The 12,742-nt window shown below is 39.5% G+C and overlaps 1 protein-coding gene across 1 annotated transcript; it reads right to left on the reverse strand.

The window, feature by feature from the left end:
- Positions 1-3,794: 3,794 nt before the first annotated feature.
- LOC130563682 (uncharacterized) lies at positions 3,795-6,807 on the reverse strand. The gene is made up of 2 exons (XM_057349410.1): positions 6,746-6,807; positions 3,795-5,311 (listed from the first exon to the last, which is right to left on the reverse strand). Exons 1-2 carry the CDS (start codon positions 6,805-6,807, stop codon positions 4,702-4,704), a joined length of 672 nt encoding a protein of 223 aa, XP_057205393.1. The 3' UTR covers positions 3,795-4,701.
- Positions 6,808-12,742: the final 5,935 nt, after the last annotated feature.

The raw sequence follows: 12,742 nt of genomic DNA on the forward strand, positions 1-12,742 counted from the left end.
GGAGGTGGGCCCATCCAAGGTGTGTCATTACAAATACTACAAAATTATAATATAATATCATAATAATATAATATCATAACTTTTGTAAATCATGAAAATGAAAGAAAAGTAAGCTTTATTTACCCAGCGTCTCTTTTTTTCTAGCTACCAGAAAACAAGAGCTGGATGAGGCCCTGGTCACAATGATTGTGAAGGACACACAGCCATTTAGTGTTGTGGAGGATATTGGATTTAGGGACTTTGTTCACAAACTAGACCCAACCTATGTTCTTCCCACAAGGCAGGTGTGTATAGGTGCATGCATTAAGCAAAAGAGTATTCAAATATTGCATTTGACAATTAAGCACTGCTTTTTCTTTCCTTTAGGCTGTAAAGGCCATGGTGGAGGCAAAATATGCTATGAGTCCAAGGAGAAGACCAAAGCTGAGGTGAAGAAGGTGGCTGCAGTTAGCTTGACATCTGATATGTGGACATCCATCAACATGGATGCCTACCTGGCAGTAACTTGCCACTTTGTGGACAACAACACCTGTCTCAATTCAGTTTTGTTAGGAGTAGTACAATTCCCCCAGGCACACACTGCGGAAAATTTTGCTCGTGTGAAAGCCTCCCTCATGGAGGAATGGGGTATAACCAGCTCAACTCAACTCAACTCAACTTTATTTATATAGCGCTTTTACAATTTTCATTGTTACAAAGCAGCTGTACATGAGACATATTGACTATAAGCAAAATAATTAAAGTTGTACCTGCAAAAACAAGAAAAGGTTGAAAACACAGAAGACAGACATGCCCACATACAAAACACTCCACACACACAATATGCACACGTACTAACACACATAGACATAGAGACACACACACACACACACACACGGATGCGCACGCACACACACACACACACAACACACACACACACACACAGACAAGTACGCACACAAACCACACACACACACGCTCAGTGAGAGCACACATTTAGGATAAAGGAGAGAGAAGCACAGGTCAAATATAACAGACTATAAATTCCTATATGCAATATTAATTAAGTAAAACTTTAAAATTCTAAAGCAGCCCCCCCGGTCAGGCAGATAGTGCAAAAACAGTATGCAAACGGTGGCGAGGAACCCAAAACTCTAATCGAGAAAAAAAACCTCAGGAGAACCCAGGCCCAACCAGGGGATTCCAGTTCCCCTCTGGCAAAAGCTGCTGCCTCTGCACAAGCTCCAGAGAGCTTGCACAACAAGGCTAAATAAAATAAATAAACTTAATAATAAAATAAATTATAGTTTAAGATTATCATTAATAATCTAATAGCATTTGAAATTTTGTGGTGAAGACATGTCAAGAGACCGCGTCCTTCTTTATCCAGCTCTATCATCTCAGCTCTTGTCAGGTCCCCACTTCCCATTCTCCGCTCTACCATCAGGTCAGGCCATGAACTGCATCCTGCTCGCTGTGGTAACCTTGGAACAATGAGACAAGACTGGCTGAGAGTAGAGTACTGTTCTGTACTCTTTGATGCAACAAGTACATCAGTTGTGTTTTTGGTTCCGGTTGATCTAACTAATGCAGCCTAAACCCTCAGAAGATTTATATTATGGAAGAGTAGTGTATGCAAGATTAAAAAGATGCGTCTTTAGTCTAGATTTAAACTGACAGAGTGTGTCTGCCTCCCGGACAGTGCAGGGAAGACTATTCCAAAGTTTAGGCGCTAGATAGGAAAAGGATCTACCACCTGCACTTGATTTTGAAATTCTAGGTATTACCAACTGACAGGACGCCTGAGAGCGTAATGCACGTGAAGGACTGTAATACAAAAGGAGTTCATTCAAGTACTGAGGAGCTAAACCATGTAAGGCTTTATAGGTAATAAGCAAGATTTTAAAGTTAACGCGATGCTTTATAGGTAACCAGTGCAAGGTTGACAGAACCGGGCTAATATGTTCATACTTTTTTGTACGTGTAAGAACTCGAGCTGCCGCGTTTTGGACCAATTGGAGTTTTTGTAATAAGCCTGCAGGGCAACCACCTAACAGTGCATTACAGTAATCTAGTCTTGATGTCATGAATGCATGAATTAACTTCTCTGCATCTGACATTGACAGCATATGACGTAGTTTAGATATATTCTTAAGATGGAAAAACGCAATTTTACAGGTGTTGGCGACGTGGCTCTCAAATGACAGATTACTATCGAATAGAACGCCAAGATTCTTTGCTGACGACGAGGGTTTTATGGAACATCCGTCAATAGTTAAACAGTATTCTTGGTTGTTACTTATAGCAGTTTTCGGTCCAATAAGTAACACTTCCGTTTTGTCCGAGTTCAGTAATAAAAAGTTGTTACTCATCCAGTTTTTTATATCGACTATGCATTCCATTATTCGATGGAACTGCTGTGTTTCATGAGGCTTCGAGGAAATATAAAGTTGAGTATCATCAGCATAACAGTGAAAGCTAACTCCGTGTCGCTTTATTATATCTCCTAGAGGTAGCATGTATAATGCGAAGAGCAGAGGCCCTAAGACTGAGCCCTGTGGTACACCGTACTGGACTTGCGATTTGCGTGACACCTCATTGTTTATTGCTACAAATTGAAAACGGTCGGATAAATAAGATTTAACATTCACATTATGCACATAATTTCGAGTCTATTCCCTTAATGCCGACATAATTTTCGAGTCTATGTAGGAGTGTGCTGTGGTCAATGGTTCGAATGCACACTAAGGTCTAGCAGCACCAATAACGAGATACAACCTCGGTCAGACGCCAATAGCAGATCATTTGTAACTCTGATCAAAGCAGTCTCTGTACTGTGACATGCTCTAAATCCAGACTGGAATTCTTCCTTGATGTCATTCCTTTGGAGGAAGGAGCATAATTGAGTTGAAACTACTTTTTCCAGAACTTTAGATATAAAGGTAAATTCGATATAGCCTGTAGTTCCCTAGTTCTCTAGGGTCGAGTTGGGTTTTTTGACAAGGGGCCTTATAACAGCCACCTTATATGCTTTAGGCACATGTCCTAATGTCAGAGATGAGTTAATAATACCAAGAAGAGGATCTATAATTTCTGGGAGCATCTCTTTCAGTAGATTTGTAGGTATAGGGTCTAGTATGCATGTTGTTGATTTAGATGATCTAATAATTTTAGACAGCTCATCTTGATCTACGGTATAAAATAATTGCATTTTCTCCTTAAGGGCGCTGTAGTTAGTTTGTTCAGCGGGTTTCACTTCTGATTGCATTGTTATAATTTTTTCTCTAATATCTTGGATTTTATATGTGAAGTAGTTCATAAATTCATCACTGCTATGCTGATATACAGGATCAGAAGTCACTGACGATTTATTTTTTGTTAATTTAGCCACCGTGTTAAATAAAAACCTAGGGTTGTGCTGGTTTTCTTCTATTAGTGATGAAAAGTAGGCGGATCTAGAAGTTTTTAGGGCTTTCCTGTATTTTCGAATACTATCCTTCCATGCTGTACGAAATACCTCTAATTTAGTTTTCTTAAAGTTGCGCTCCATTTTTCGGGCCGCTTTCTTTAGAGCCTGAGTGTGTTCATTATACCACGGTGTGGGGCTGCCATTTTTAATCTTCTTTAAACGTAGTGGAGCAACTTTGTCTAGCGTTACCGAGAAGGTGGAATTAAAATTTTCAGTGGTAATGTCAAGATCTTCAACGTTATTTCTCATGATTTGAGACAATTCGGGCAGATTATCGAGAAACGCATCTTTGGTAGTTGAAGTTATTGTTCTACCATATTTGTAACAATGAGTTTTATTTGAGCCGTAGGCCAGTGAAGCAAACATAATACCAGATAATGATCCGAAATGTCTTCACTCTGCTGAAGGATTTTAACGTCGTCCACATTTATACCGTAAGACAGTATTAAATCTAAAGTATGATTACGAAGGTGAGTGGGTCCTGACACATGTTGACTAATGCCCATGGAGTTAAGAGTGTCTTTGAAAGCCATTCCTAAGGCATCTGTAACGTTATCTACGTGGATGTTAAAGTCACCAACGACAAGGAGTCTATCTGCGGCCAGTACTAGTTCTGATAAGAACCCACCAAATTCTTTAATAAAATCTGTGTGGTGCCCTGGAGGCCTATATACAATAGCTAGAATCAATTTAAAAAGTGTTTTATCTTTAGTATTAGGTGTTGAAACATGAAGAACCATGACTTCAAAAGAATTATATTTAGAGTTCGACTTCTGGGAAATGCTAAGAGAGTTATTGTAAAGTGCTGCGACACCTCCCCCTCTGCCTTTTAGACGAGGCTCGTGTTTATAATAATAATCTTGGGGGACAGATTCATTTAAAGCAATATAATCATCTGGTTTTAGCCATGTTTCTGTCAAACAGAGCATGTCTATTTTATGATCTGTTATCATATCGTTAACAAAAAGTGCTTTATTAGAGAGAGATCTAATATTTAGCAATCCGAGTCGTAACAGTTGATTATCTGTATTTTGTTCATGTTTAGTTTGTTTAACGTTTATTAAATTACTTTCAAGAGGTTTACGCATTATTTTATGTTTGCTAATCCGGGGGACAGACACAGTCTCTATTTTGTGATGTTTGGGAGAACGGATTACTACATGTTGTACATTTTGTGTATTCTGCGACGTGAGACGGCAAGCAGACAGTTGGTTAAGCCATACTGTCTGCTCCCTGACCTGGGCCCCAGCGAGTCAAGTTTTAGCATTAGCATTAAGACTTTTTGCCATATTTCTAGACAGGATGGAAGTCCCAGCCCAGGAGGGATGGAGACCATCTCGTTTCAACAGGTCAGGTCTGCCCTCAAAACTCTTCCAGTTATTTATAAAAACTATATCATTCTGCAGGCACCACTCAGACAACCAGCCATTTAGTGATGATAATCTGCTATAAATCTCATCACCACGATAAGCATTGAGGGGGCCAGAGAATATTACAGTGTCTGACATCATGCTTGCGAGCTCACACACCTCTTTAATGTTATCTTTTGTGATCTCCGATTGACGGAGTCGAACATCATTTGTGCCGACGTGAATGACAATCTTACTGAATTTACGATTAGCCTTAGCCAGCACATTTAAATTTGACTTGATGTCAGGCGCTCTGGCTCCCGGTAAACATTTGACTATGGTGGCTGGTGCCTCTATGTTAACGTTCCGAACAATAGAATCACCGATAACTAGGGCACTTTCAGCAGGTTTCTCAGTCGGTGCGTCACTGAGCGGGGCAAACCTGTTCGAGACTGTAATCGGAACGGTCGAGTGATGTTTTGTCCTGCGACTACGCCGTCTCACAGTCACGAAGTTTCCCAGCTGCGGGGATTTTCAACCGGAACCGAGCTGTGTGCGCTAATGTTGCTCGCATCCAAAGTGTTTTCTATCGTCGTTAAACTCTTACTATCCTCAGATAAAGATTGGATGCGAGACTCTAATTCTAAGATCTTCTCTGTCAGCCTAACTATTTCCCTGCATTTATCGCATATAAAGCCCTCGCAGCTGACAGAGAAGGCTAAGCTAAACATATGACATGAGGTGCAAGTAACAATAATAGGAATAGAAGCCATAACTCACCGGATTTGAAGTGCAATTCCAACTTACCAAGGTTGCTCGATGGATCGTAGTATACTCGCTTAAAAAGAGAAACAGTTAGCACACAAGACAAACCAGAGGCAAGATGATATTCCACAGTGTAAAACAGAAAGCAAGCTAACACGCTATTGCTATGCTAACGGCGTTAAGTTAACTATCACTTTTGGTTTAGACTCTTCAAGTAAATAACAAGAACAGGGTTATTGAGATATCAGGATAAGTTAGCAACGACAATAATAATTAACGATAATAAAATACACTAATATTAGAGCGAAGTGGTAAGCGCACTGATACAAACAAGCCGCCGGCAGCGATGCAGGAAACAGAAAGCAGGAACCCAGAAACAGAACAGGAGGAAAGTTTTTTCTTTATGTAACATACCTGGCTACAGGTGCTGCTAATATGATAGCCTGTGGCAAGGAACTGAGGCTCCATCACACAATCTGCATTGCACACATTCTTAACCTGATTAAAAAGGCTCTTGACCAGACCCCTGTACTCTCTGACATCCGGGTCAAGGCGAGGAGGCTGGTGGGATCTTCAGAAGCAGCACCACTGCTAAGGTGTGTTCCTTGACTTTATTACGATTTCTGCTTTATTCTGCTTGTGTTACTACTGCTGTGACAAGTACATTAATTGCTATTTTTTTTATAAAGTAAAAGCTTGTACAGCTGCAACAGCAGATGGGAAGGCCTACACTGAAGCTCCTTCAGGAGGGGGAGACCCGCTGGAACAGCACCTTTCAAATGCTGCACCATCTGGTGGAGCTCAAAGAGCCAGTGGGGGGCAGCTTTAGCCAGTCTTGCTACTGAGAGAGCTCTGATGAATTTACCTCTGTGAGTGCATGCCTTTCATTGCTTTCTGGCTTCAATGATGCCACTGTGGAGCTGTCAGAAGAAAATAAGGTTTCTGGCAAGAAGGTACTGCCACTGCTTAAAATGCTAGAAATAATGCTGCAGGAACAGATGACAAATTTGTCATCTCCAGTGGCAAGACAAATGGAATAGCATATTCAAAGACAGTTATGGGAGAAGTTTTACACATTGCAATCTATGAGCATCATGTCACTTGCAACAATGCTGGACCCTAGGTTCAAAGCGATACGATTGTTTAGTCCTACAAAAGCCAGTGAGGCCATAAAAAGGCTTACATAGGAGTGTGCTGCCATAATTTGCTCTGCAGCTCAACCATCAGCATCACAGCCATCGACATCGGGACAGCCATCAACATCACAGGGCGGCTGAACTTGTAACCCCAGGTAACGAAGTTTTTGTTTTTGAGGTCAATTTGGATTATTTACTACATTCACTAACAAGGTCTTTATATTATTCTCAAGTAACAGACTGTGGCGTCGTTAGGATGACAGTGTGATGGAGTCAAGGGGAAGGCACAACCTTACAGCAGATGCTACTGTGGAAGTCCCGCGGTATCTTGCTGAACAAAATATTGGGCGATTGGAGGATTCACTTCAGTACTGGGAGAGACAGAAGATTATATATCCACATCTGTATAGGCTTGCTGTCAAGTATTTATGTACTCGGCTTCATCTGTGCCTTGCGAAAGGGTGTTTTCAAAGGCAGGAGAAGTTGTGTAAAAAAAGAAATCGTCTTAGCCCTAAAACAGTTGAGAAAATCATTTTCCTTGTTGCACAAGCAAAATAACTCTCCTCTGCCAAGTTACAAAAGCACATTCACTGACTCCTGCCTAGTTAAACCCAGACACTTTCCAGTTTTAGAATAATAATATTGCCCCTTCTGCCTATTATGACCAAATAATTGATGTATACACATTTGATAGCCCCTTTCATTTCAAGCCAATACATTTATTACACAGTTATGTTCATTATATACCACAAGAAAATACGCATATTCATGTGAATAGTCTTTGTGGAAATATTTTTTCTTCACCGTTATTTCTATGCCTTAACTGGCGCAAAAAACGGTGTATCATAGACCACATCAGCAAGGCCGGACTTACCATTGGCCTTGACTGGGCTCCAGCCCAGGGGCCCCGCCCTTCAGGGGGCCCGCCTGCTGTCGTTAATTTGAGTTGTTTAGTTATATGCCAGTCATTTTATTTTTCATTTAAACTTTGTGCATTGGCCTACCAATGTTCAATAGCACTGCCTTATGTAAGGAACGATGTCGTTTAATTGGCTAATCGTTCCGTCAGTCATGTTGGCGTTTCCTGATTGGTCATATGTGGATTCTATCCGTCACGTTTACCGCAGTTGAAACCTGTCTGCTCATTAAGATGCTTGTTCTAATGGCTGTCAAGCGCAATCGCAGTGCCGCGCTTAAAGAAAACCAAAAACTGAGAGACCAGAACGCGAAAGAACAGCATTTAGGAAATAATGATTCTTTACACCCATGGCACCACACCTTGATCTTTAGGCAGAGAATCCAGAGCATACCTGTCACCATCTCCCGCCAGGCCGCCACCCTCCGGTTTTACTTCAGTTATTTCTCCTTTGAAACTCGCGGACCGACGTGGCTGGCGCCCGCCTTTGGTAGGCGAAGTTGAACGGTAGCCGAAGTAGAGTAGAGAGGATTCACATCCCCGCGAAAAACTTTCTCTTATTACACCGCTATATGATTCCACTCCGCGTTTTCCATTTGACGCTCGCTCCTCACAGTCTGTGTCCGCTCACTGAACACGACAGATTGTTTCATCGACAGGTAGATGCAGTAGAGTCTACTAGCTGTTGTTGTTGTTGTTACACTTTCTTTGCTTTTACAAAAGACGTGTTATGAAAAGTGTTGTGTTCTGCAGACATCTCTGAATAAAAACAGGTAATATAGAGTTTATTTCTAATATTTCCCGTTCTGTGGCCATAAGCGGTTCTTGTAAATAATACGCAAACACTGTTAAATCCATCCATGTAAATAAAAAATGAAAACATTCTGCTAACTAATAAACAAAGTTAAAACAACCGAACTACGGGACGCGTGAAGGGACAAACTGCGTTTAGATAGTTATTTCATTTCTGACGTTGAGATCTCTGGCAAAATGTAAATGCTAAATTAAGATGATACCTTGCAGATATACCATTCATGGATTCATGGCCTGTGAGCTGCATTAAACTGTCTCTTAGATTTACATTTAAGAATTTGACATTAAAATGATGTTATGTTAGTCATAAAGTAATTAAAACGATTTATAACAGAGGGGTGCCCTATTTGCCCTGCACAACCTCAGCTAACTAGACTTTACAAAACTATGGACCCATCTCATTATTATGAAACTATTTAAGCCATAATAAGACGTTTCATCTCATTATATGAATACAATTTTAATTTGCATTTCAAACTCATAGATCTGTCATATGCTTTACTGATGGAATTGCAATAGAATACTAATATATTTTTAACACTTTACACCGTTGCATTTGTTAACATTAGTTAAGCATTAGATTACATGTCTGCATTTGTTCATCTTTATTTTCAGTACTTACTAATATTTTTAAAAACATGCACCTGAACTAACATGAACAATTGTATTTGGCATTAACTAACAATAAACAAGATTAATAAACGCTGACAACTGTATTGCTCATTGTTGGTTTCATGTTAATGCAGGTGTTCTCAAATTTTAGATCCAAGACGTATAATCTCTCAACATCCTCGAGAAATACAGGGAGAACACACACATTTGTTCCTTTTTAGTAGTTTTCTTATTATGGATCAATAAATTTAATTTTAAAATACATAATGGTAGGGCTGTATGATTATGTCAAAAACTATACAATATCAAGGGGACTAATAATGTTGATTGGATTTTACATTTAAGTATGTTTGAAACTTCCTACAGGCTATAAACGCACCACTTGTGGCTCCCACTGTCAAAACAAGCATTATAAACGTGTAAACCAATGAACACGTGTTATTGTTAGTCATTGGAGAGAAAAAACATTTACTAATGCTAACAAACACATGATTTTAAATAGTACGGGGGCCCCGAAAACAACTCAAGCCCAGGGGCCCCCACCCTCCTAATTCCGGCCCTGCACATCAGGCACATCTGTAATGTCTCTGCTTGTTTTACACTATTTGGCCACCAGGTGGTATCGTGAGCAAATTAAGCCCCGAGAAATGAACCCTTTGTGAACCACTTGGCTGAAAAGCTTCAATGCTTCATGAGGCTTCATCTCGCCACCACTAATTTACATCGCTCATAAAACTTTATAAAAACCCGTTTGCCATTCAGCTTACACACAAACTCCTAAAAGCTTTACCAACTCCTAAAGAAGAGAAAGACAGAGAGGTAGTGTCCTAATGCAGCATTTTATTGTCAAGTGTTGTTGAAAAATACGAGCAATAAATCCACAATTCTAAATGTAATGTGAAGAGTGCCCTCCTGTGTCCAAATAATGCATTAACGCAAATCCAAAATGATCCTGACTAATCATATTCTGCTGTGTAGGCCTTCTTTCTGCCAAGTACGCAAGCACAGTTTGGCGACTGAATCAAAATCTTCAGTTGGGAGGAGTTAACCAACCCAAACAAAATTATTATTATGGTTTTCAAAAAAAGTTAAACCGTAAAGTTACCACACTTAGCCTAGTTTAAAGCTATGATACAAATGGTAATCAATCTGCCATGGTTGCAACATTTGACAACAATTCTAATAAAATATGGTTCAACATTCAATGTTTGTTTTAAATGTTTTGTTCCTCATGAATATGGCTCATATGTAGTTGCTATACGGCTTAGACTGTACACCCAGAGATGTCGCTGTTCATCACTGCCTGCCGATGAGTAATGCATGCCGATGAGTAATGCATGCGAGCTGCTCTATCACTCGCGTTGGTGATTCACGATGACACACGCGTATGAAGTTGGATAGTGCCACGGATTACCTACTGAAGGAGACTATGACGGGTACTCCGTGCCAAATCCTAACGTCTGACCGAACGTCTTGAGCTTTGAGCGTCTAAAGGCGTCTTTACACAGGCGAGTTAAGGCGTCTCTGTGGCGGATTAAATTTCTGTGTAATGATGCAATGCCGCACGAAAGCCGATCTAAAATATGCCGCCTCTGACCCTCCTCAAACCCTAGTATCAAAGGCGACTCTGATGCGGCTCAGGTTTAGTGTAAATGAAGGCGCATTAATGCCGCTCTAAACTACGTCATTGTCATGTCAGCAGAAAGTGAGAGAGTGAAGATGAAGCCAAAAACACACAGTCACATTTGTTTTAGGCTAATAATAACAACACAGGTTTATTAAATAATTCAAACAAAATTTTCGTTTCATTTCTTCATAAAATGATTTAATGAGGAAAAATGTTTGGAGTATTTTTGTTTACTCAGGCAGGCTGTGGCATAGTTTGAATGCAGGATGTAAATTTTGAGACCGTTTTCAGCCATTAAAATAGTTTAGATTAGTTTTTAATGGCAAATTACATTTATTTTGTTTCGTTTCGTTTTAAAGTTAATTTAGAAAAATGTACGGAGTATGATTGTTTGTGACTCAGGCCCGGCATGCAGATTTTTTTATTTGAACTCATTACATTGTTTAAATTCCTCCTTAAGCTCCTCTCCTTCGTGGAAAAAAAACTTCCGGTACATGTGACACGATCACATGCAGACATGTTTTACTGTGCGTCTCAAACTGCTTCAAATATTAGGTTTGTCGGACATTATGCAGTGTCGCAGAGTTATTTGAAAAGCTCTCGTGTTACTTAAGCAGATGGGTCTCCGCAACACACGCATGAAGTCGAACACTTAATAAATCACAAACTTAACATTGTGTTGTGATGAGAGACTTTGTGCTTTTCTTACCGTTTACCTCAAAACAGTCGCATAATAATTTAATCATAATAATGTAAGTGTGCTTCGGTCCAGATTGTAAAGTGAGGACAGTAGCGCTTGTGCACAGATGCCCGGCCCTAGGAGCGTAAATTATTTGGGTCTTGTCGGGCTAGGATTGAAATGCAGGATTTTGTCGTTATATTTCCAGACGCATCTCATTGAGGACAGTATTTCATACACGAAAACGATCTGGTAACATTTCTGTAACATCGGAACTGTTCATTTAGCTGGTCGACAGTGACTTTGTGGCTCTTTAAAACAACTTTTGGCGTCTTTCAATATGCGGTGCGGTGCCTGAGAGTGTTTGTTAGCTAGGAAAATCATTTAAAATGTTGCATTTATAGCCTATTATTGTTTTTATCCTAAAGTATGCGTTGTTATTATTAGTGTCAGTATATATATATATATATATTGAGTTTATATTGTTTAATTTAAGATATTATTTCATCAGCTTATTGTTAGAACTGTGCTTTTGTGGTTATGTTCAGCATTATTTCGCATTATTTTAATTCCTGTGTAAATGCATTTATGCCGCTTTAGAGCTGCATTAACGCTCTGTGTTTTTGTGGTTATGTTCAGCATTATTTCGCATTATTTTAATTCCTGTGTAAATGCATTTATGCCGCTTTAGAGCTGCATTAACGCTCTGTGTAAATACTAATTTTCGTGGTTTTAAGACGCTTCAGATTCGGTTTCTGTGCCGCCTTTGCTGTGTAAAGACGACATAACAGTGCGGGTGACCCATGTGACGACCTGACGTGACATCAACGTCTCCAAGTTAGCGTTTTTTTAAACCAGTGTCTATTAACACATCCAATCAATAGGTTGCCCAATGGCGTATGGTGTAAGGTCTGTATTGCCTAGTACAAGAGATTGGGGTTCTAATCCACCTCTTGTTGAAGACACTCTTTAATCTTATTCTATTACCTTAAAGATCATAAATGCTTTTGTTTTCAATAAAATTGATTTAACACTTAAAATTCATTTTTATTCATACAGTTTGTTTATGGTAAGGTTAGGGGTTGGCCTTTAATATCTCAACGAGTTGCCATTATTTTAATATTTTTTATATAATAATTTACACTCTGTTATAATTGCATAATGTTTAATACACAACAATACTGATGTGCAAATAGTAACGTTATCTTAATCCAAAGAAAATACAGCTATTTTTTGTTAGTGTAAATAGCAAATCGCTAAGAAATACTGCTATTTTCACTTCTACTGCTTTTTCAACACTTTGCATATTGCTATTTATTGCTATTTACAGGCCGTTGCCTGTTTTAAACAGGTGAAGAACCACGCGGTTGTTTAAAGATTATACAGTACATTGACAT

The sequence above is a fragment of the Triplophysa rosa genome, linkage group LG2 (genome assembly GCF_024868665.1).
Source record: "Triplophysa rosa linkage group LG2, Trosa_1v2, whole genome shotgun sequence".
Classification (NCBI taxonomy): Eukaryota; Metazoa; Chordata; class Actinopteri; order Cypriniformes; family Nemacheilidae; genus Triplophysa; species Triplophysa rosa.